We start from the raw sequence: 25030 nt of genomic DNA, 5'->3' as shown, positions 1-25030 counted from the left end.
AGCTAAAGCGACACCCCAACGTGATTTCCTGAGGGTTTAGTGGCTGCTAATTTTAGCAATTACGACGATTTCTTTAAAACTCTTTTTTTAAAAAAAAGGCCAACTTGCCTAAATTAGGTTGTCACGCAAAAATTGTTGTGTGGAACATCACTGGGTCAAAAATTGCAGCGCGTTTAGTGTTGTTTCATAGAAGCGAATTGTAGTAAGTTTTGTTTTTCCCTTCTATAGGCGATTCATACAGGATCTAGTTCTTGCAGCATTTTTCCGGCTTACTCGTTCCTTAGTCATGGTTGCCACTATTCAAAGTATCAACTATGCGTGAGCTTGTGAGGATCGGCTCGAGCGCCACTCGTTAGTTGCCTGCCAGACTAAGATACTTGAAAAGGGAGGTTTGCCTTCTCCTACTAGTTGGGCATAAATCGCACCCCCTGGGGCGTCAATCTAACCCTTGTCATTATTATCGCTATCCCAAGTGTTTGTTCTTGTTGCCATGGAGGAAACTTTGGAGATCCAAGACTAATGAGCTATTGTTTTGAATTATTCCTCTCCTGGTTCACTTCCCCAGTTAACATATTTTTATTAAATAATCTCTTAATCACTTCTTTTTGGTCCTCTTTGCCCTGCGTCTTGGGATTAGCAAAAATATCTATGAATAATTAAGATATACATAGGCGTCGTTCCAGTGGGCGTATGGTCTGAAGAGGAGGGGGATATTCTAAGTATAGATCGTACTTTGAACTGGATACGCAGAAGTTTTAAGCAGGTTGTAATCAGAGAACTACATTGGAGGTACTTTCGGTGAATGGTCCAACGAGAACAATTTTTAACTTCGAAAGTGTGGGCATATGATAGCTGTGCACGATACTTTTTTGCCGATAGATTTCTTGGCGTCCTAAAGCCGAGACAACAGGAACTACAATGACGTCACTTTTTGCGTCAAATCTTGAAAGACTTGTTACGCGGGCCCACGCTTTCACGTTCGCTCAACTTGGTGTAAACTTCACGTTCGCTGTTCGTTTACTGGACTTTCACTTTCTCTGTTCTTAAATCCGGTTGAATCTTCACCGCTTCTCCCTTCTCAGCAACCATCGTTGTTCAGTTCATGGTGCGTTGCTGTATGCAGGGTACTTCGCAAATGTTTGAATGATTGCCAATTGTTTCAAGTTCGTCATCGGTAATCGGGAAAATCTAAATTTTCCTTTGTGATTTGTTTGTTACCCAGGTTATTTGGCGAAACAAATAGCGTATAAAAATAAGTTAACAATGGATTGAAAATTCGCCAAACAATTTATACTTCGTCATCATGGTCATTTCTAATCCGATTCAGTCCTCCACAATTGTAACAAACATTTTCCTTTTTTTCTTCATTGGAGCTTTTCCGCTTTTTTAGACCATTGTTTTCAGAGCTTCCTCCTATTCAAACATCTGTAAAACTGATTATTAAGGCAAACTGGTCGTATCCGAAATGTTCGTTTTCAACACAAAGTTTAATTACGAAATGAAAGATTTGTTTGAACGATCTGTTTTGTCGGAAGGAACTACAAACCTACACAAACGAAGTTAAAAAACAACGGACGTTCGTTTGTAAGCTTAGCTGGTTTAACGACATTTCGTCATAATTTGCGGAAGTACGTTGTTTTCCTGATGACAATTCATTATTTTTCTAATTATCTCTCGCCGCGAGACAAAGCGCAATTACAATAACAAGGTAATAATGAATGAATTTATAATACTTAATTTTGTTGACTTTACCGTTTTCGCGTGTTGCCAAAAAGTTTGTGAAGCGGATACAAAAACATTATTTGATGTGTAATCGCTAATGTCCGTTATTTTAAAACGGGATTCCTCCCTCCACAATCATTCCAGTTATGCGTTATATGGTCTTTGGCCGTTTTCGTCCGAAAATGGAGAACAATTGAAGGTTCTTGATTCCTTTTCGGACCTTTTTCAAATCCATTTCCTGGCTATCGATTGGTGGTAGTTTCGTGTGTAAACTAGCCTTATGTCTGTCTTAACCTTGTAATGCTTTCAACGTTTAGCTTTCACTGATTCTTTAAAAATAAATCGATTTTCTGTAAAGCCCCACGCACACGAGAAAATTCTCTTTGTATTGCTACTTCTCTGTCTTGCTCCTCTTTGAATTTGAAAAAGGAATTTTGTTCATCCTTTGTTCATACACCCAACAGTTAACTTCAGTGGATATTTGTTTTGATGGCCTTACTCGGCGCCACAGAAATTTGGATTTAATTTTAACTTAAAACTAAATCCAAATTTCTGAGACGATTAAATTTTTCTTCCGGAAAATGTCAGCCCAAACGCTCACAACGCTGAAAAACAAATCCATTTTGTTTACGGATGGGTGAATACGTCATCAAAAGCGCAAAAAAAGGTCAGCTAGCATGTCATTTACGTGAAGCTAACAAGCTAGAGTTCGTAAATTCGGGAAATGAGATTCCATTCCTTTAAATTTTCTACAACTTAAATTTTCGGCTAAAGCACCCAAACAGATTAAACTATATTAGCTCACTGAGAGAAATATGCTTTTAAAAGGGCAGAAAGTGCACGACACTTTAATAAACCACTCTGTGCGTAAAATAGTTGTTTTTTTCCTGGCCGTTGAGGAGGGGGGGGGGGGGGGTGCGTAGGATCCGAATTGTTTTCGTGAGTTTTGAGAAAAATGGACGCCAGCGTAAAATTCGTTAATCGGTTTAGAGTTCAGGGCTAACTGAAAATCGGTACTGATGATTACGTAGTTTGGTCTTTATATCTCGGATAAGAGTTATAACAGACGGGCCGCAAATCCTGCCCAATAACAATTTCGAGGATTTAATTGCAGTTTGCATACAGAAGACGGTTATATATTTCCTTTCAGGAAATGAAAACTGAAGCAATATGGCGTTTAAAAGGCATGATTACAAATTCCATGAATGCCGCGCCGATATAAGAGAATTCAACAAATAGTCAAATAGTATGCGACACCTGGCCTTAACTTCCTCACCGCAAAAATTTAAAAGGAATCAATTTGTTACAAAATAGTTAGAACACGATAATGTAGGCCAGAGTTTAATCTGGAAATTGAAACTATTGAGTGTATCTGTTTGCAGTGCAATTTCGTTTTTGTTTTCTAACTTAGGAAGGACTAACGACTAAGGCTTCTCTTTCCTGTCGTAAAAATATAACGGAGGAAAGTAAAAGAAGGAAAAAGAGATAGTTTTTAATCGCTACTTAAAAGTCGAGACAGACAAATCACACTAGGACCTATTGGCAGATTAACTGAAACGAGGTCCAATCTTTTAAAAGCACCTCGAACCCAATAATCTTGAACTCGAACTCGAACTTGTCTGTAATCCGGGGATGGAAACGGGTGAGTGAATCTGCGTGGAGTAGCACATCCGGTGGAACTCTATGCCGACCTCAAACTCAGGAAGAGGTTAGCCGCTATTATGCCATCTCTACCCTAGAGATGTTGTTGTTGTTCAATATTGGAGTAAATTGGTAAAAGAGGAAAGAGATAAAAGGAAAAACGAGAAAGAGAAAACTGAAACAGAGTTCTTTTTCCTGTTCTTATTGTTATTAAAATCGCGGTTTCAGAATTGAGACACAAATTCCACGAGGACCTATTGGCAATTAACTCAAGAAGGTTCAAATTTTATCATCATAAAACTCTTCATTGTGATCTTAATCTCTCATCGAACTACATCTCTCTGTTTCCAAGACCGTTGTTTTTTCACACGTGACCTCATTTTGGGTAATCATGAAAAAACAATTCGTTAGTGAAACGGAAATTTATGGGGAAATGAATCGGCAATTTTTATCCATTTGAGTAAAAGATACATACGGTTATCAGGAAAGGCTTGCCAAGGTCAACACTCGCTGTTCTTGCAAAATCGAGCTTTTATCTCCTTTTAGTTTCCGTTTACTGTGAGGCTTATCAAAATACAGAACTGATTACTGACAACGATTCAATTCGAACAAATATATTGTAAGATCTTCTAAGGGATACGATTTCTGTAATTAAAATGGAGATTTTTAAAGTTGCCACGTACTAGGTCTAAGTACGAACAGTTAGCCATGAAAGCAATCGGTTTTTATTTTTACACCACATAGTTGGTTTTTTATCCATTTAAATGTTAGAACTACACGTTCGATATACAAACTGAGAGTCAGGTGAAAACGTACAGATTTGTTTGTTGTTTATAGGCCTTTGTAGATGTAGACATCCTGAAGTTTTTTTTTGGTAATATTCAGCCAGACAAATGAATTTTGTTAATGCGATAAATTATTTGTTTTCCCTATAAATCTTTGTCTTCTGCAGTGAATAGAACGTGGGGAACAATTTGGTTGATTTCCAATCGTTTAATGCTAAATTCTGCTAAGCGTATTCACATCACGTCTCGACTGACTTTAGGACCGGTTTTGTGACTGGAATCATCCCGGAAACTTACCAAGGATGCATTACACAGTTCTTCAAGTATTCATGGGCTTTGACGTAACCGTTTGCAGATTTAATTAAAACGAAGATTAGACGCCTCTGTGAAATTAAAAAAAAAAAAAATTGCATAGTCGATAGACGAAACAATTGGTTTGTTTGTTCCAGGGTTTTGGGCGTAAAACCCATCGGGGTCACTTTTCAACCTCATTGTCGTGATTATGGGTTTTTCGATTTTCAGAATACTGTAAATTTCACCGGAAGCCGGTTGTCCTGGTTTCGAACTCATTAGAACTTTCTTCCATGAAAACAATGCCTTGGACAATCTTTTCTCGTTGGAAACAATACAGCACAAAAAGGGTATTGAAATCCCTAAGCCGTCCCTACTGACAGATAGACTCACGAATATACTGGCACATAAATATTTCTGACAAAAAAAATAGCACAACAACGCAATCAATCTTCAAATTCGTTACAATTAATTCTTATGTTTTACCAAGGAATTTTGACGAATTCCCTTTAGTTAAGTTTCTGTGCTGTACTTGCGGTAATAGAGCACTGAGTTTCGTAAACATCACAAGCTTTAAACGAAAGAGTTTTGATGCACGAATAATTGCTTTCTGTCACCACGCGCATTAAACGGCTTAAGCATGCACGCCGAAGTAGACGTCCTGATCACGAAGGTTGAATCCAGATTTAGAGCTCGCAGGATGAGTTTTTAAATCCTTTTCGAAGCAAGATTGTTGTGTTTACAGTGAAAGTCTGGTCGAAGTGTTCGAACGCTTGATCTGATTGGTTGTTCCACACTGTAATTATCAGATCATTATCATGTGACGTCATCGCGCGGGCCCATCTCGCATTTTATTCACAATTTGCATGGAGGAATCTTGTGACAAATTTGAGACCGTATTTCGCTCATTTCGCGTCGGTTACTCGACACTTCACGTTGGAGCGTGCACAAGACAACAATCCTCGATTAACCGTTCAAACTGAATCAATTCGAGCACGTGGAAAGGCTTGAATTTCATGTTTAATCTAAAATGATCTAGAGAGAGTTCGACGCGATTGTTGTGAGTGGACGAACTGAGTTTCCTGTCCCTCCATTGCCGACAATTTTCCTTCCTGCAAACCGGTATCGTTTCATTTGCTTTCACTGTGTAAGGAATGACATCGGAAATCGAGCTGGGGAGAAGATCTTGACGATATGCCCGAAATCGGTGAGCTGTTTCTCTACAACGTATCGCTTCTGTTCGTCTTGTTATGCAAAGTTTTCACGTTTAGATGGTCGGCTGTTGAAGTTGTCGGATTTCTTGAAACCGCGATAGCTGTGCTAAACACGCGCGTTTTAGGGCTTTGCCGTGTCAGAGGGGGATTTAAGTGTTGTTTTAACTAGTCTCTGTTTAGAATTAGACGAAGGTGCCAAGGTTTTCCAGATACTTTTGTATTAATTTTGGTCGGTTTGATACACGATTTTGTGTCGTGTTGTTACCTCAGAGCGTCGAGCAGTTTTCTTACAACTAACAGAACGCTTTTCTATTCTAGGTCGGGATGATTTCGACCACTATGGAAAAGGTAGAGTAATTGTCGTCAATTCTTTATATTTATTTGTTTAACTAACGATTTCAGTATAATAGAAGACCTTTATCGGATTTTTCGAAGTTTGCACATACTGAAAGTGCCTCTAGGAAATGGTTTATGTATTTAACTAACACGTTCACTCGTTGTTTCACAAACCGTGGAAGCTTAATATCTGTGTATAAATGATTAGGTCAAATTGGATGTTGTTAGAAGTTTACAATAATCGAACTTAACGACAATTGAGAAAGTGTTTATCTCAAAGAAAATTGAAATTTTTTTGTTTGATTAAGTTAATTCGTAGATGGGTCGTGAAATAGGCGCGTGAGTACACAATTCGCTTTTGGTTCTAAAGTTGTTGGAGATCTCGGAACAAAAGATGGTATCTGAGATCATAAGCAAGAGTATTCTAGATATTTATTTTCTTGGTGACTTCCTTCCAAATCAAACCGGAGAGAGTAGATGAAAGTGAAACGTTTATATAGCAATTCTCTCTTAGGTCTTCCTCCTCGTATTTAAAGTAGCTCAGCATAAGTATTTTGGAAGCGCGATTTTCATTTATCCTCTCTCAGCATCTCTAAACATTTCTTATCAAAGTGCTCTTAACCCAATAAATTGCAGAGGCGTCCATAATTTGAATAGAAATTTTTTTGTTGAGTGTCAACCTTTGAATTGTTGCAGGCGAAAGACGGGTTTGCCAGGGAAAATTATGTGTCAGCAACGTTCAAACCGAAAAAGAATTTGCAGTTAAGGTGAGATCAGTAATGTTGTATTATTAATAAACTGTTAGCAATGCACGTGATTGCTTTCTGTGGTTGAGTTGCCATAAGATTTGTCTAACTTTCTGCAACCGTACAAAGCTTAATCACGACTTGAGTTTGATTTGCATATTTACAATTTTTTTATATGGCCTCTTAGCGGTTTAAACGGTCAACAACATATTTACCAGCCTAGACTGTGACCAAATTTTCAGAAAATAAAGAGTCCAGTTTCCTATTGTAATTACAAGATTCCCCTAAATTGATTCCCCGTTTTGATTTATTGATTTACTACAGGCCTTTAACAATCCACATTTATACCCTTTTATCGGTTTAACAGTCATCAGTAAAATTTTCCACCCTAGAAAATGGTTTTAATTCCAGAAAACAACGAGACCAGTTCAAACTAATTCTAAACCTACCATTTTAACATTTTTTTTATAATTATATATTTTTATATGCCTTGACTTGCAAACAAGTTAAGCTTATTTTTAATTTTTTCCTGCATCTTACATGTTGGTCCGTGTGGGAATTTGGGAAGTCTTATTTTTAGAACAGAACATGCGATTTTATCTTTCATTTTACATGTCATATCAAATTTCATGGTTAAGGTCACAGTATGCCAGGTGATTTTTGTGCAGTTTCTCATGAAGGAAGAACTATTATTCAAGGTTGATCAAACTTTTTTGAAAATTAATGAGACTCCAAAAATCATAACTTCGATTCTGTCAGGTCAAACTATCATGCACGTTGTTAGTAATACTTGATGTATGATAAATAGATTTTTCAGTGAGTGAAAACTTAATGTATAGTAGAAGTTTGAAATTGAGTTATAATGTCAAAATTACATTCATCACTGCTTACATTCATATCGTGTTGTACTAGAAGATATCCATGCTAAGATGCCCATCAAGGGAAGCTTTCTTAGTATGACCTTCCCACTCCTTTTGAGATTCCAGTTTAGTTTCATACTTTCCTGTTAGAAAAAAAATGGATTCCCTTTTCCTCATGAGTCATCAGAATTTGTAATGACCTTCCACTGGCTGGGTACAGATATTTTCTAGAACTACACAAGTCATTCAGATACATGTAAACATTTGCTTTATATTATTTTGCGTCATTCTGTCTCGGGTTTAAGGTTAAAAGTAAAATTAAGGTAAACCATCATAACATTTCATTTGGACCAAAGAAACTTTGAAACTTTGGGATCTTACTTTTGGGTCTGGAGGAAATACTTAGAATACGTAAATGAAAACAAAATTAATTTTGCTAAGTAGTTCTTCCTGTGGTACTGTTTTTATGTTGTATGAGGAAGTCCTAAATTATTGTCTTATTGTCAGAAGAAACTCTAAAAGGTTCAGACTTTGAATACGTCACATGGTTAGTTTAGTGTTGTAATGCGCGGCACTCGTTTAAGGTAGTTTTAACTTCTGAGTCAGTGTACTTGTAACAGCTTTGGGTATGAAAGCCACTGAGTCACTTTTCGAGTGTGACGTGTTGCCAGACTTTTTTCACTTTTTGATTGAATTTTTGGAAAAAGAAAGGAATAAAAATTCTTTGTGCAATTAGCGATTTAATAAAAATCCCAAGTATTTTTCTAGTTTACTGAACCAGTCGACATTGATCCTCCAGGGTCTGAAATTGTGACTGACTGACCAAGAGTCGCCAATGCGACCAAAAATTAAGTGTTGGCGACCAGAAATTTAGAACTGGTCGCCAGCAGGCGACTAACCTTTCATCCCATCAGCATTTGACATTCCAAGGTAAAAGGGCTTTTTCTGAGAGAAAACATAAAGCTCCCGTGGACAGTTGTAGTAAAACAAAGCAACGATTTTATGATCGCCATATTGTTTCAGTGGCTTCTCCCAATACGGATATTGCGGGCGAAAACATGAATTGGCGAGATCCGGCAAGATCAGAAGCATCAGCGCTTAATCCTTATTTTAAAAATAGTGACAGGCCTGCGCGGTGGGGGACTGGTTTGAGCAATAAAAAAGTGTGAGGGTCGGGCACTAGCTTATTGATTGTCGTTGCGTTTTCGTTCCGTTTTGAGCGAAGAACAGATACTTTAATTGCACACGTAGTTGAGTCTCTGTATAGAAAGAGGGCCCCCATGTCTTGAACATAGAACTTAATAGGATACCAGCATACTTCCAACTAAATGGAAATAATAAGAGAAAGAAATCGGAAGTCTTCGCAAGAACATTGGCAAACACGCTTTTTGAGATGTAGGACTCTGTTACAGTTACACAGCTTTTGTGAGGCTCCTTTTATAGCTGTATGTATATTGTGTTAAATATACATTTACTTGAAAGGTTTAATTTTGTGCTTTACTATAAATTAAGGTAAATTATACCCTGGCCAGAGAGATTGTTTTCTTTAGTTTGCGTCAAATTAAGAGGTGAAGCCACGATCGTGGCATGGCAAGCAAGAAACCAAAAAAAAAAAAATAATAACACTTGCTTTTGGCGACCAAACCCTTCCATCTGGCGACCAAAAGTTTTAGGTTTGTCGCCAGTTGGCTCCCTCAGGAAAAAGTTAATTTCAGACCCTATCCTCATATATAAAAGTTAGTAAAATCCTCCAGGATATCACACCAACTCTACTAATATGCACAAACGAAGGACAAGTTTTTCAAAAAATCTCCAAAAATTTTTATGTATATCACTATCAATAAACACTGGCCATGCTATCTAATAAAATTTCTCTTCTGCAGCTATGTACGGTATTGTACAAATTATTTGCGATTCTGATAACTAAGTTCATCTGTGATGATATCTTGATCCTGAATGCCCCACCTACGATCTCAGGCCTTAACTTGACTTTGGTAAAATTATCCCTCATTGTTAGATTGTTATTTCTTTGTGCCCTTAATTGATGGCCATCTAGTTTATCAGCAGTGAGATAATGAGGTCCAAAATACAGCACTGATCATGCTTATAAATGAATATTGCATGGTATGTCACAAATTTATTCGCCAATACTGGTGCACTAGCTAACATACAGAGGACTGGTTGGAAAAAGGTTCCAGATGGAAAAAAGTATAATGCTAGAGAACTGTAGTTAGAGCAAGCCAGGCAACAGGCCTAGAAAATATATTTTCTTCAAGTAAAAAACATTAATTAGTGCCAAGTTCATCAGGGGTCAAGTCTAAGGCATTCACTTATTTTCTAAGTTATTAAAAATGCTTTTAAGCATTGTTCTTTGGAATGGCTTGAACTGTAGATGTTTCACATGATTTCTGGAAGTTTCGTAGTAACTATTTTTTAACCATGAATGTCAGCTAAGGTCATGTCTTGACAAGTACAGTATATAATCCTGTCTCTCACATGCACAAGTCATTTCCTGGAAAGACCTTACCTCATTAGAGAGTCCATTATTTCAAAGAAAGTTATAACAGGGGTCATTTGGGAGATTCAACATGACTGCCAGATGGTTTTAAACATACGTTCTCTGCTATGGACAACAAAAATAATCATATCTTGACCAGGTTCTGGAGCTGCAACATGAAATCAGTGGTGTGTGAAATAGTTCTAGCAAAGGGTTCAGGTTTTCCCCAGATATTCCAAAGTTTCATCTATTTTGATAAAGGTAATCACACTACCACAGAAAACACTGCTTCATAAAGAGGGGATATTTGAAAATTATTTTTCACACACCACTGGGAGCCATGTCAAGCCGACCACTGCAACAAAAAACAACACTGCTTCATAAAGAGGGGATATTTGAAAATTATTTCTCATTGTTTATTTAGCAGCAGTGAAAATCAAAGATTGAATGCCAATTTTGTTAAAAAAAAAAAATTGCCATCCAGTAGTCTGTCTTGAATTTGAGAGGATGAAAACCTGCTGCTTGCAGCTGACTCAGTTTTGATTTAAAATATATCATTCATATATAGAAGGCAAAATCTTAATTAAATATGACTTAAAATACTGTCAAAACAAAATAAATTTGCCGCTAAGACCTTAAATGATGTATATTTGTACCAAAATGGAAAATACTTTGGGAAGAAGGAACTTAACCAGTAGGGGTTTATATCAACATAATTTTTAAAAACCTTCAGTTGAGAGATCGTCCCAGAAAATCATAAAACATGTCCGTATTTATTTGCAAGTGATATTCTAAGTGTCTGTATGAAGACTCTTCTTTTGAGTAATTATATTTTTACTGGCAAATGCTGAAGCTGTTTGTCATAGACCAGCTAGTGAAGTTGAGCTCGGTATCAAAATTTGTAGACTGCACAGATTAAGAAAGAAGGCTGAAGGTGTTGACTGAAGTCAGTACAGTGTAATCCTGTGAAATATTTGTCAGCATTGATCTGTTATTACATTGACTGGTAATGATTTAATTAGATTATTAATAAATTGCAATATATATTTTTCCTTCTCTTCGTTGTACTTAGCAAGAACGTGATATGTTGTGTTGTTTGTGTACAGGTCTCTGCAGTAGTGCTAAACGTGTAATCTAATTTGGAAGATAAAATACCATCACATATTGGTTCCATTGACATGACTATTCTTATGTAACTTAGGTGATTTTTAAAGGTGCTGACCTTTGATTGTTTGATGGATCCATTTTCAGTATTGCGATTGCAAGCTAGAGAAATTTGTGCTTACAAAGCACAATGCATGTATCTGTTAGTTGAATTTCATTGTTAGACAATATACAGAGATTTGAGCTGGATGCGTTTCCTTTTTTAAGTAATTTACTAGCATTTGCAATACTGTGAATGATTGTTTTACTTTCTGAAGTCTGAAAATAAATGCTTCTTTTATCTATGATGAGTTTATATTGTAGTTAATGCAATTAAGTCTAAACCCCGCCAGTTTAAGATGTGGTTTGTGTTTTTGTGTTAAGTCCATTCACATCCAGTTATCTGACTTCCTGATTAGATTATCTAACATATATTTCATCATTTAAGAGCTTGTAAGGTGACAAGAAACATAGTATTGCACACAGGTAACAGGCAAAAATCATGATTAAATTGTCAAACAGAATGAAAACCTAATGCAGAGCTAAAGTTCATATATTACAAATATTGATTTTGGCCAATTCATATTACATTTTGTGAAAAGTGACCTTGATCCTAAATGCCAATGTGACAGTATTTGAATGTCGTTAAAATGTTTATTTTCTTAGTTTGTAGTTGTAATAAAATTATGTGTTTGGTCAGTACAATCTATCTATTGTTTGTCTGGAAAGCAAATAATTTGAAAAATGTTAAAAATGTTCTTATGGAAGGTCTTATCAGACACAAAAAAATAAATAATCCTATTTTCCCCGAGTAGTTGGTAAGTACGAAGACTATTTTTAGTGAAAGTAATGAAAGTACTGTTGGTTGCTAGAGGTTTGCTGAAAAGTTAGCATAGAGAAAGTAAGGTGCTTGGAGAGTCAATGTTTTGATAAATAAACTATTGTTCCATTTTCATTTAAGCTCAATTCTTTATTCCCAATGAATTGTGTCAATTGTCTTCAGTGATAAAGAATAATCGGGCATAAATTACTTTTGTCTGGGGCATTTCAACTTTTAGTTTTCTCTGACGTACTACTTATAAGCTTTTTCAGTAGATTTTTAAAATTGTCATTTCTTTTGTTGCATATGTGCAAGAAAATGGGAAAGAAAAAAACAGGAATCAAGCATTATGTTGAATGTTTGAAATGCATTATATTGTACCTAGACAAACCAGTGACTGTTGTTTATTGGTAACCTTGGCCTTGAGTCAGGAATTGGCTCAGTGGATGTTTTTATAAATCCTGAGAATAAATTATATGGTTCAAATCCTAAATAATATTATCGTTGTGGTCATTTACATGAAAGCTCTGCAGCTGTTTAACAACCTGTAGCGCTGCCTGTCTGTCCTCTGTATATGAAAGGAGGTTCTCAGTTTTGGCATGTCTTCTTTTTTTGCGATTGACCATTTAAAGTTTTGCTACAAGTCCTTTTTTTCTAGATTATGGAAATAAATAAGGACAAAGGATAGTAAAAGTTGAACTGGTGTATAATTTTTTAACCAAAAACCAATTAAAACCACAACATGTGCATTTATAAGCATTTAATTAAAAGCTATTGAGCTGTACAAGGCGACTAAAACTGACTTGATCCTGTGAATGAAGTTTTTAAGTTTGACCATTCAAATGAAAACTATTAAACAGGAGTTAGTTATGGTGCTGGTTATTATGCCAAGTAATATGGGGAACATCTTCATGCAACTTGTCGAGCAGAACAGTTGTTGCATGGCAAGTCGCAATATTATCGTTTGTTGCATACATGTACATGTATTACCACCTCGGCACACAACAAATTTTCATGTTACTACAGAAAGTGTATGGCATTTTTACTTTCTGTGCAGAGCATGAAAGTTGTTTGGTGTGCAGTGGTGGTTGCAATGCAACAACTACATGTACTGTGCTGCAAGTTATGTGAAAATGTTGCTCTCTTACTTGGCCCTGAGAGTTAGGTGGGACCCCATATGTGTGTATGGTATCCACAGCAACCTTGTGAGCAGCAACCATTGGCTAGGCACCATCACATTGAACAACAAAATTCAGTGGAAACAAAAGAAGATACTTGAAAATGACGGTAACTTTGACTAACTTTCATTTTGCCACATTTATAGCTTGTTTACAGAATCCTGAGGGGTGGCTATTTCAATGGAAGCTTTTAGTATTTCTTTACTATAGGCTGTTTTGTTTTGAGTGTTGATAATTTATTTTACACTTCATTTCTCCTATTTATTTGTCACAGGTTTGTCACCATGAAGATTGCCAGGAGACAAACGATGGCAACCCTCTGTTACTCTGCCTAAGGTGTGACGAGGTTCACCACCTCGGTGCAGGTTCAAACCATGCCAGATTCGACGTACCGGGTAAGATTCCTTCTTTGTTTTACACACGGATTTCCTTTACACTTGTCAAGGCTGATGCCTAACAGGAAGCCGGTAGCCTGAGGCACCCAACAAATTCCTCTGGGAGCCAAGAGTTTTTACAGTAACTGTAAAACCTAATTTTTCAAAGGTTGGTTTCCTTATTTCGCAGCTTTTCAGCCTTGTGGGCTATGTCAAATTTTCCATAACCTGCTTGTGTTGTTAAGTTGTGGACTTTCTGTTTACTTCTTTCAATATTGGTCTTGCTGGGTATTGCTCCAGACAGTTGAGCATTACATCAACTTACTCAAAAAGGTACTCTTCAGTACCAAGAGTGTTTTTCTATCCAAGAGATACTTGATTCTGTTCACAATAATTTTATTGTTTCAGTTATTTAGACAATAGGGGATGTTAAGATGTTCATTACAGGGTCCGAAATTGCGCTTTCCTGGTCGCCAATGCGACTAAAAATTTAGCACTGGCAACCAGAATTTCACAACTGGTCGCCAGCGGGCGATTAACTATTTTATGCCACGATCATTATACAAACAATAACTGATTTTCAGCTAAATAGATAAAAATAAAATTCAAAGCCGCCCGCCAATTGGTCACTTACTTTTTACCTTTCCACTGCTTTTGAAGTATAAAACCGATTTTCCTGTTATTATAAATCTATCAGAACGCTTCACAGCTCGAGCAGTGCAAAGCTTCGCCGCCTTTTTTTTTTTTCAAGGAGAAATGCTGCACGGTTGTGACCTGGTGCGAGCAATATGGCGATCCGTCGATCGTCTTGACAGAACGCGAAAGGAAAGATCGTTTTGAACATAGAGCAAAGAACCAAACGGCAGTTTTCAATCTGGTACATTTCTTCTCCAAAAGGTAGAGACAAGAGAAGGTTTTAAGTTGACTTGAAACATTTGGCAGTCTTATGAAACTGCGTATATAGCCGGCATTTGATTCGTTCGTTGTAGTTTTTCAGTGGTAGGTGTATATATCGCCATTGCGGCCCCAAACGTGTTCTCTTCGTTCTGATTCTTAAAAGAAAAATTGGCGACCAGAATTTTCCATCCGGCAACCAAAAATCTTGGTTTGTGTTTCGCTGCGAAGGAAAAATTTTATTGGCACTTTTTGGTGACCACATTTTTCCATGTGGCGCCTGAAAAAAAATTTTCAGTCGCCACTTGGCGCCTGCCCAAAAAAGTTAATTTCGGACCCTGCATTACAAATAATGGTTGTGTTAAGGTGAACAATTCCTTTATCAATCATTGTCACACAGAATGGTGACAGTTTCTGTAAAAGTTTATTTTGTATGCAGGGGTTGTTGATCACTACAGAGGTTAAGAATGACGTTTATGACAAATGGCAAATGTGAGATATGACCATGTGACCATGTTTACCCTTTATTTGCCGCTTGCTGTTTTCAGTTTCTCTGTCAAATTGAGTAGTTTTGCGTTAGCATCAAAGGCCAGAATTAGTTTGCACTATTCTCATCTTTGTACTCTTTATTTCAAGAAAACATAAATGCAAATCTCGTTTGCCCTTTGCCGTAAATGTGATTCTTAATCTCTCTACTATTGATAGTTTGAGGAAGATTTAATGCTACATGTACTCTGGGTCACATAAATGCATTATGTGCAATTCTTGTATTACAAGTTTTGAAGACAAAAAAGAGAAACAAAATGTTACCAAATGAATGTTTCCTAATCTGGGAGCTCATGAAAGCTCAATGACAAGTGTATTTTTTCTATGCAGAGAGGCCAAGTACTTCATTATTTAGGACGCCATCAAACCATTCAGCAGGCTCAGATTCAGGAAATGAGGATGACGTTGAATCTGAGCCTAACAACAAAGTGTGAGTTTTTATTCTGTGCTTTGGTACATTTTTACTTTAATGCCGAGGTAAAGAAGTAAAGTTGCACACTGTATATACGGTGTAAGTGGCCTGTGGTAGAGCTTAGTGCAACCAGATTGGCAAGATCTGGAGCAACTAGGAGTGGAAACAAATTCCATATGTTGTTTTGTATTAAAAAGCTTTTCAGAATTATGGTGTGGTTTCTCCCAATTTTCGTTTTGGATTTCAACATCCCTTGCTAAGATCTTCTTTTCCCAGATACAGTAGTCATAAACCATTTATTTTTTAACTTTTTTTTTATTTTTAAATTTTTTTTTTCATAAACCATGTAAAAATACCTTGGTATTTCGATGCACCCTACTTAAATGAAATTGTTGGTAACACAAGTTGCATTGCTTTGGAAAAATTCCTTCTACTCCTAAGGATGTATCAAAGTATTGGCATTTTTCTTCAACAAACTATACATGTGTAATAAACATTACATGTATGTAATGTATAGGCGTTAAAATCTCAGATTTGGCTGTCTATATATATGACATTCCTCAGTTGACCGACTGAAATTGTAAAATGTGATTGCAAACACCATTTTTATTTTCTAATATGTAGTATGTTTATTTTTGGTATTTATTATTTTGTTAAGGAATGATACAGTTGAAGGTAGTTTTATAGAACATGTAGTTCTCAGACAAGTTGTACTGGCTATTTTTTTTTTGTGATAATTAGTTTTCCACTCGAATGTTCTTATTCTTTCAACTTATTTGGCAATCCTGATTTTATTATTTTAAAGTAAATTGATGTGTGTCTTCAAAATGAAAATTCTAGTCATCAATTTTGTTTGAACAGGGATAAAAAGAATAGAGGTTATTCCTCTGGGAAGCGCATATTTAGGATGAATGCAGCAGCCAAACGGAAGCCCCCCAGAAGACACAATACTGATGTGAGTGACAAGTCACAAAATTCCTGCTTTGTTAGTTGTGTCTGTGCATGATAAACAGATGCTGGTAAAGAGATAAGTCTGAGTCATGTAGTTGGTAGGACCTGGTTTTATTTGTTTGTACAGGTACATACTTGGTATTTTGTTTCTTTGAATTTATGCTAAGCAAGTGTAACCTGTAGGCCATGATCTCCTTTAGATCTAGACCATATTAAAGGAGTCAGTCACTGTCTGATTCATAAATTGCTGAGGTTTTCATGGACATTTTATGGACTTTGAAGATTTGGAAAAAGACCTTTTGTCACATGGTGTAAAGTTAGACTTGATGATGCTATACAAGTTTTCTTTTAATTAAGCAGTGCAGTTACCGTGGACTACATGTATGTTAGAATGTTACAAATTTGAAAATAATTCTGTGAGCAGCAATTGTGTCCCAGCTGTTAAGGCTCATGCCATAAGGAGTGTATCTTCTCTTTAATCTGGTTCACTCACATGTCACTCAATTAAATCTTCAATATTTGCTCATCAACCAAAGGCTTAATTTCACATTTTAATGTATACATTTGATTAGTGATGTAGAGTCAAAATTTTGAAGGAAATTTCAAGACATCAAATGCATGCAACCACTACACAATCCATGTAACTCTGATCAGAGCACAGTGTCAGCTAAATGCATGCGATATGGGTGGTTATTAATACAGTATTTCTCTTTTTTAAGGACCCCAGCCGAGATGTCATTAGTATTAAGTTTTATGACCATAGCAGTGGAGACTTCCAGATTGATATGATTCCTGCATTGAATGGGAAATCTCTAAAGTAAGTCAACATTTAATTATATTTTCACTTTGATTTTGTCAACTAAAGAGAACATTGTAGTTGTTCACAGTACTTACTGTTGTTTTGTATGTTTTACAAAGTGAACAATTTATGCGCCCCATGCAGTGATAATTCCTTGCACTGATTTCTGGTGATTTCTTTTTTAAAGTGTCTAAAGAGAATTCTTATGAATATCAATATTGTAGACAAGAAGTAGGTCTTATTAAAAGTGCTAAATTCTAGCTCAAAGTCAGGTTTAACCCTTTCCTGCCCGACGGAAATGCTGAATTTTCTAAATCGCTAACTATGAACTGGAAGACCACATGTGATATACCATTTAAAAGGTATTTTCTGGGGTGTGCTATAAATCACACCAACAGAGATGGAAGAGGTCACATATGAGAGTGAGAAAAGTCCAAAACGAAAGAAGAAAAACTTTGAAAATTTTCCTATTCGATGTACATACTGGGTATCCCCCTAAACTATAGCTTAATGTACAGCTCTCAGTGCATTGCTTGTTGTAAGATATCAACTGGACCCTTAACGTACAAAAGGAAAAAAACCCAAAAGTTTGAGGGGTGGTAAATCACTCTTATAGGAGGGGGGCATGATTTTATGCCTTCAATTTATAGATCTTTCCAAGATCTTTTGGTTGTGCAAATTTCACACAAATTGACCAAATACTGAGCTCATTATTGTGTCTTGTGCCATATGGCACTCTTGGGCGGGAAAGGGTTAAGAAAGGGTTTCCTTGTTGGCAAAGGTAGTGATTGTTGTTTCAAAGGATATTTATGGAGGAATTGATGTCTGTGGCTTCATCACTGACTTCATTGGCAAAGAATTTGTCTTCTATGCTTTGCTAAAAGTTGGAATTTTATTTTCCTGATAAGTGGCAACCCTGGTGCATGTGAGTGAATGAAAATGAATGTGATACCAACGTAAGTTTTGGCAGCACAGCAGCATCCAGGTCACTAGTTCTCTATTTACTGCACTTCCTGCTGTGCATCTTTGAGCATTTACACACACCCAGATCCACTGACATGCATGCTGTAGTGACTTTTTAACATGTTTTTAATTTTCCTTTCACAGGGATTCTATTGAACCTCTGTTTGAGGCTCAAAATTTTTCTTTTTCAACACATTCTGTCTTTATTGATTCTTCTAATACTCCTTTGCCATTGGCCTTTGACACCTTCCCGCTGGGTGGAAATGTTCTTCATGTGAGAGGTGGGCTTAACTTATCAATTGTATGAGACGTAAATGTCAATAAATCATTGTTTTGTAAGCTCATTAACTTAACCCTACCTCAAATGTCTGAAATTTTCAATATTTGTGAGTATAATGCTGAAGTGTGACCATTCAAATGAAAGGTTTTGAACAGTTCATTTCTGGCATGCTGGATATCATGCTGTGAAGGATGATTTTTATGTTTTAGTTGGTGGCATTCACTCAAGGGTGTTTGTTTCCGGTGGTACTGTTTATTGTACTCTATAGGGCTCAGGTCAGGGCTCTTACTTCTAAGTTTGATTTGTCGAATGATCACTCCTGGGCTGCCATTATTGTTAGTGGCTGGCCAGCTATGATGCATATGGCCCAGCAAGTAGATGGAAGCTTTTAATATAACGAGAACAAAAGTGGGAGATTTAAGATTCAGCAAGCTGAACAGTACATGTATGAGGCTGCAGTGGTTTAGCGCCTACCTCTTTACGTATGTTATTCACAATTCAAATATATGATATTTCATGCATTCACTCTTTACAAAATGGGAGACTTACATTTTTTTTGGTTATGATGGGCTGCTTGCTCAGCACGCGCCTTCAAAGCTGAATGACAATCCTGATCAAATCAAAGCTATTTTTTGCTTTGTTGCTATTGTCTTTTTGAAATCTTTTAACAAAGAGATTTTTAGTCAGTTGTCTCTGCTAAGCACCCATATAAATAGTTTCTTGTTTTTTTTTTTTTTTTTTTTTTTTTTTTTTTTTTTTTTTCAGCTAATCAAGATATCAAGGTTGATCAAAGGATCATAGATATGGTTAGGGACTCGTACTCTGAGGATAGGAGCACTTCAGATGATGTAACAACACGACCTAGGGTTTCCTCTTTTATGTCTCGGTCAGGCTCATTTACCACCAAGGGTAGCAAAGACAAGGGGGACAAGGGGGTAGCTGTTAAAAAACAGGATAATGATGAGAAGGAAAAAGAGAACGCAAAGGAGGAGAAATCATTCCAGCAATTTAACAAGAGTGTGAGTCATAAGTGGTTGTTTAATGCATACTTTAAAAAAAGCTAGTCATGGTGTGTGTGACTCATTTTGGAGACTGCAAGACGCAGTGTATCCAGATTAGACCACAAAAAGGCTCAATGAGCTGGGCCTAATGGTGCCCAGTCTAATCCAAAAGCTTTGCTTAATCTGTAGTCTGAAAATGTCGTACCTGTCCCAGTTATGGCACATGCAGATATGGCAGGCACATCAACAAACAACTTAAAGAAAACTATAGCATTGCATTCATCACTGTGCAACAGAAAATAGGAATCGCTCTATCTCACTGCAAGTACAAGATTAAATGTGAATGTTACTTTCAAATTCAAACCATGTCCCCAGAACTCTTGCTCTTTTCTGATGCTGACCAGCTGATTAGTAGACTCTAGAAAGAAGGTTCTTCTGACAAGTGATTACACTCAAACTAGATTTGAAAAGTCGTTTTTTGTGCTCAATCTTGGACATGTACTTGTAGTCAAATCTTAAGGTCCCTATTTACTACAGTGATCGAGGATGGTGATCAATATTTCCATTCTATGTGTATTCCAATGTGGTCCTAAGAAGTGAGCGCAGTTCTTCAAAGCCTGATTACACAATAATAAAGATTTCTCAAAAATATTTTTTCCCTCCGTTTTGACATTGACTTATCTTTACCACTAGCTTTTAGAGTTAAAAAAAATTTTTAACGAGCGAGCAGAAAACCTCGATTAACTCTTACCCTTTGATTAATGTTAATGGGCTTTCTAACAACCGGGCCCTGGTGTCTACAGATATGGACCTCACTATTACTTTTTTTGACTTTCTTTAAATTAGACTCAAAAGGGTAAGAAAAACATGGAGGCTCTTTTTGGTAAAGAATTTGGTGGCATGCAGCCTTCATCATCAAGTCCAGTACTGCCTGGAGGAGTTTTCCCTAGTGGAGGGGGGACAATGCCTAGACCCAAGACTACCAGCCGTCTGACGGGATTATTCCAGCAACCCAAGCCAATTAAGGTATGGTAGTCAGTTGGTTGTTATAAAGGATATTTAAAGTCATGATTGTTATTTGCATTACCCTACAGTTGCAAGAAGTGGTTGAAAAATTGGCCGAAACTCCCAGGCTCATTTGTTGTTTTCAATTACTGACCTAGTCTTTGATCTCAAAGAACATCATGATTATTATTTTGTAACCTTTCAAAGTCGAGTCTAGATGTGATCAAGTGATCTTTAACATTCTCACTTTTCATTCTTTCAAACTGCCACAGTGTATGTCTTCATTGGAAGCATAAAAAGTATGATCTTGCTCTTTTGAGCTTGCAATATACGGACCATCATTTTCTTGTGAAAACAAGATTCTGAAGCTAGTGACAAACTCTCTCCTTTCTGGGTCCCCAAAGACCTTTAAAATATATGTTTAGTAGGTGCATGTATTCAGATTGGTTTTATCTTTCCTAAGGGATAAAAAAAGAAAAAAAGCCTTTTCAGAGCAGGGAGGGGATTTACGACCATGAACAAATTATGGATGGTTACTGGCCGGGCATGGTGGAACAGGAGAAAATTACTTCAAATCTTACATACACTTTTTCCTAGAACTGTAGAGAGAAAACAAGTTGGTACTTTAATACTCTTGTAATTGTTATCATTGCCTGATGGCAACCAACTTGTTCAAACCTTTGGGTGGTTACTAGAAAGAAAACTATAACCAACACTTTTGTTCAATGTTTGTTAAAAAATTCTTGATAATTATGAATGCTTATCAAACAATACCTTTTTGCAGGGAACTCTTAAAGACTCCTTGGATCGTTATTCACTCTATGGTTTGGAGGAGAATGCTAGCTACGGAAGCAACTTTAAGAATGAAATTGAAGATGTGATCAAACTTGTAAGCACATGAATGTTCTGTGACCAGTGTCATGCTTGATACTAAGTAAAGATTTAACTGGATATTTGTTACTGGGGTAGGTATGCCATTCAGCCATGAAGCTGATGACATGTAATAGACCAAGTTATACAAGGAGAAGAGAATTTCACCATTCATGTACAAGCACTGATGCAAAATACTCCGCTTACACTTAGTGTAGTCTGAAAATTGTTTTAACCTCCTCCTGTTTTCATGTTCCACACTGGGGTGGTAATGGTGTAGCCTTTAGTGATTGTAATTGTGGTTATTTGTGATCATGATGCTTTTTTTCGGTTCATGGTTCTGCCATCTTGCAATTAGATTTAAATATGTAATCAAACCAGTTTTGGCAATGATTTTAAAAGATGTTTTTAAAACGTGGTATAATATTTAGTAAATAATCCCCTTCAGGCAGCTGGTATGTCGGCTGATAATGTCCGCAGCTGAGAGATTGTCCAAAAAATGAGTACCAAAATTAATGAGTGAGTCTCCTAGTTAGATAATTGAATTGAAAATTTTAAATTTAAATCCAAAAAGGCAGCAATCAAACTGGTAATCAATTGAAACCTGGGTGTGTGAATTGTTAGCCTCTACTCTTTGATTCATTTAACTTATGACCATGTAATTTTATTTCCATAGGAAGCTTCATGGACTGAAGTTGTGGATGATGTTCATATTAAGGTAATAAAAAATCTTCACTTGAGCTGTTTGATTTACTGTATAAACAAGAGTTGTATTGTTGTCCTTTTTTGTAGTTCTGTCATTAAATTATTTTTCTTGTCATTGGTATTCAGGCTATGTCTAAAAAGCAGAAAGATCAACAGGAAGCCATCTGGGAATTATTAACAACGGAGGCAACATATATCTCCAAACTCCATGTTATTAAAAAGGTCAGCATCTCATTTGTAGTAAAAGGAAACCTTTTTACTGGCCATATGGCACATCAATCCAGCTCTTAAATCTGTTTCCTTGGATCCAGATTTTATTTGCCAGCGCTTGAAGAGACAAAATATGTTGACAACTTTCTTCGGTATCACTTTAGATAGCCAAAAAATACATTTACAACAGTGGAAGCCTAACACGATGTCACTCAATATCACTTCATACAATCCCCTTGGTGGCCAAGAAGCGATAGCAGAGTAATAATTTGATTTAAATTTGCTAAATATTACTTGTCCTGAGAAACCAGGAAGAGCAACCAAATGACATTATCAGGTAGATTGACACCATAACCTCAAGACCACTGTGTTTCTGCCCATGCAAAATATATTTAGAAAGAAGACTGCTATATGTCACTGTAAGGTGATCTTCATTCAGTATGGTTACTTATCAGTGACTTTGTCTATTTTGTTTACAGCTCTTTGTGCAGTGCTTAAGAAATCTACGGAATGAAGGATTTTTGGCAGAAGTAAGTGTGTTTTGTAATGTCTGAGCCAAAACAAGACTGTTGGCTTATTTGGCTTCAGTTATATCTGATTTAAGAATGGATGGGAGAAATTCAAGTCAGAAAAAAAGGGCAAAAGGTTTAATGAAACTCTCTGAGAATACAATACATTTTAAACAGATAAAAGATTCCAAGCTTGTTATTAATACAGGGGAAATGTATTCAGCAAGTTGTTGATTATACAGCATAAATCATGATCTCTTCAAATACGCAGCAAAGTGCACCCCAACCTCCCCCATTCATTCTTAGTCCTTGTTCAAACTCTCATTATCAAAGTATTTTTCATAGCAGTACTTAACAGTTGATTAATAGTAATTTCCTTTTTTTTTTTTTTACAGATTGAAGATTCTAAGCTGTTTTGTAATATAGAGCACATCTATACCATTAACTTGGCATTTTGGATGGCTAACCTCAGCAAGGTTGTTGAAAATGTGAGTTACTTTGCTTGATCATGATTAAGCTTTTGCCTGTAGGCCCTAACCTGAGTCTTTTTTGCCAAGGCATTATCATAACAGTATTAAGGACGGTGCCTACTAATACCGAAGTATTTTTGGGCGGTTTACAACTATGCGGGAAAAGCCAATCTCAGCAAGGGCTACTGAAATCCAAAAAGAAAATTGGGGGTAACCACCCATTTTTCAGAGATAATTAAGCAATAATATCTCTAAAAAGCGTCAAAATGTAAAGCAATGTATGGGATTTTTTCCTAAATTGAAGCTTAATTATCTCTGAAAAATGCATGGTTACCCCCAATTTTCTTTCGAGATACCAAAAGGATTTGCTAAGTTCTATTTTCTCCGTATAGTTTTAAACCGTGCAAAAATATCCCTGTCCCATAGGAAACCCGAGTATCTCGAGATGCGCAGAACATATGCGCAGTAACAATAGTAGGCACCGTCCTTAATTCAAATGCATTTAGGAGTGAGATCAGCATATAAAGGTGCTTACAGTTCACTTGTATATGAATGAATTAGCTCTTTCATTGCTAATGTAGCAGTTGCTATTGTTTTGCAGCCAGGGGCATGGTTTGCATTGCTTGTTCTACTTTTTGCTTAAAGAGCATCACACCACAAGAGTTGCTACTCAGCCCCATTCATGAGCGGCAGTAATGACCCCTACTCTTGTCGAACAGTTGGCCGGTGTGGGTTTCTCAAACACACTTACATTTTAAACAGAGATGATTTCTGTTTAAATGTGTCTGTGTTCTTTCTTCTACAGATAGATAGATAGTTTGTTAAATCACTTCACAGCCTCACGGCTGAATTTTGTAGATTTTACAATGGAACTATAATAATAAAACAATAATAATTTATAATAATCAATAGATAATAAGATTGAAATTTAGAAATATTTAAAAATACTTCATTCTTCTTACCTCTACAGGCAAGACAAACTAAGGATCCTCTCAATCCATTAGACATAGAAAGTGGATTCAACATGGTAAGTTTAGAGCTAAACCTGACTGCATTGCTTGCATGAGGTGCCTCTTGGAAAGCTTTTTGGTTATCACTTCACTGGAAACAGGGCTGATTGAAGGTTTATAGCCCATTTGTTTAACATTCAAGCAGAGTTTGATTGTAGGAAACTTTTGTGATGATTTGCGTAGGAGGCAAGCTGTTAAGCAAAGTATTAAGTTGTCTTATGAAGCAGAATATTGTACTGGACTAGTACAACTAAAGGATTTTAATGACATTCAAAGTGTGTCAATACCATGATCAAAATAGACTCTCCTTGTTTTCGTGATTTTTAGTAGTGAGAAAGTAATATTACTATTTTTCCTTTTAGTTCGACAGTCAGTTTGACCCATATATCACATACTGCATGGAAGAAGCCAACTGTCTGAAGTACTTTAAGGAAAAACTAATCGAAAGTGAAGATTTCAGGATGTATATCTCAGTAAGTAACTGGAATTTTTTGTTATACTTTCTTTGTCGGTAGTACTTACCCTGGGGCTTTCGGGGCCAATCTTTATTGTGATGGGGATAAAATGCAGTGCCTGGAGTGCTTTTCTTTTGTTTGACTTCATTTGACTTAAGTTTGACTTAACTTTTTGTTGTAATTAATGCAAGGGTATTTACTCAGGTAGTCTGGTTTACCATGTTTTGAAATGTAGCAAATTGTAAATGTTACCCTGATTAACCCTTTAAGCCTTAGCAGTGAGAGCATCAAATAACTCCTTTTAATATCAATGCTTATTCAACCCCCCAAGGTCACAAGAATT

The 25030-nt window shown here is 36.5% G+C and overlaps 2 protein-coding genes across 5 annotated transcripts in view; one reads left to right on the top strand and one right to left on the bottom strand.

Annotated features, from left to right (window-relative positions):
• Nucleotides 1–25030, bottom strand: part of LOC146484509 (uncharacterized) — a 278821-nt gene that overhangs the window by 43727 nt on the left and 210064 nt on the right. The gene's annotated exons all lie outside the window — the stretch shown is intronic.
• Nucleotides 1–25030, top strand: part of LOC146484520 (uncharacterized) — a 47138-nt gene that overhangs the window by 10712 nt on the left and 11396 nt on the right. For 3 of the 4 annotated variants that reach the window (XM_085104590.1, XM_085104589.1, XM_085104588.1), the window contains exons 2-17: nt 5972–6001; nt 6686–6756; nt 13508–13628; nt 15378–15477; nt 16321–16414; nt 17130–17227; nt 18317–18453; nt 19218–19471; nt 20300–20479; nt 21243–21347; nt 22005–22046; nt 22160–22255; nt 22723–22773; nt 23148–23240; nt 24193–24249; nt 24595–24705. In XM_085104590.1, coding sequence (XP_084960716.1) covers nt 16367–16414; nt 17130–17227; nt 18317–18453; nt 19218–19471; nt 20300–20479; nt 21243–21347; nt 22005–22046; nt 22160–22255; nt 22723–22773; nt 23148–23240; nt 24193–24249; nt 24595–24705 — 1272 coding nt within the window. In that variant the 5' untranslated portion in view covers nt 5972–6001; nt 6686–6756; nt 13508–13628; nt 15378–15477; nt 16321–16366. Of the gene's footprint in view, nt 1–5502; nt 5647–5971; nt 6002–6685; nt 6757–13507; nt 13629–15377; nt 15478–16320; nt 16415–17129; nt 17228–18316; nt 18454–19217; nt 19472–20299; nt 20480–21242; nt 21348–22004; nt 22047–22159; nt 22256–22722; nt 22774–23147; nt 23241–24192; nt 24250–24594; nt 24706–25030 lie in introns of those variants that run through there. The other variant, XM_085104591.1, reaches the window with a different exon arrangement.

The sequence above is a fragment of the Pavona decussata genome, unplaced genomic scaffold (assembly GCF_977016875.1).
Source record: "Pavona decussata unplaced genomic scaffold, jaPavDecu1.1 SCAFFOLD_32, whole genome shotgun sequence".
Taxonomy (NCBI): Eukaryota; Metazoa; Cnidaria; class Anthozoa; order Scleractinia; family Agariciidae; genus Pavona; species Pavona decussata.
This window is presented reverse-complemented; position numbering and strand designations above follow the sequence as displayed.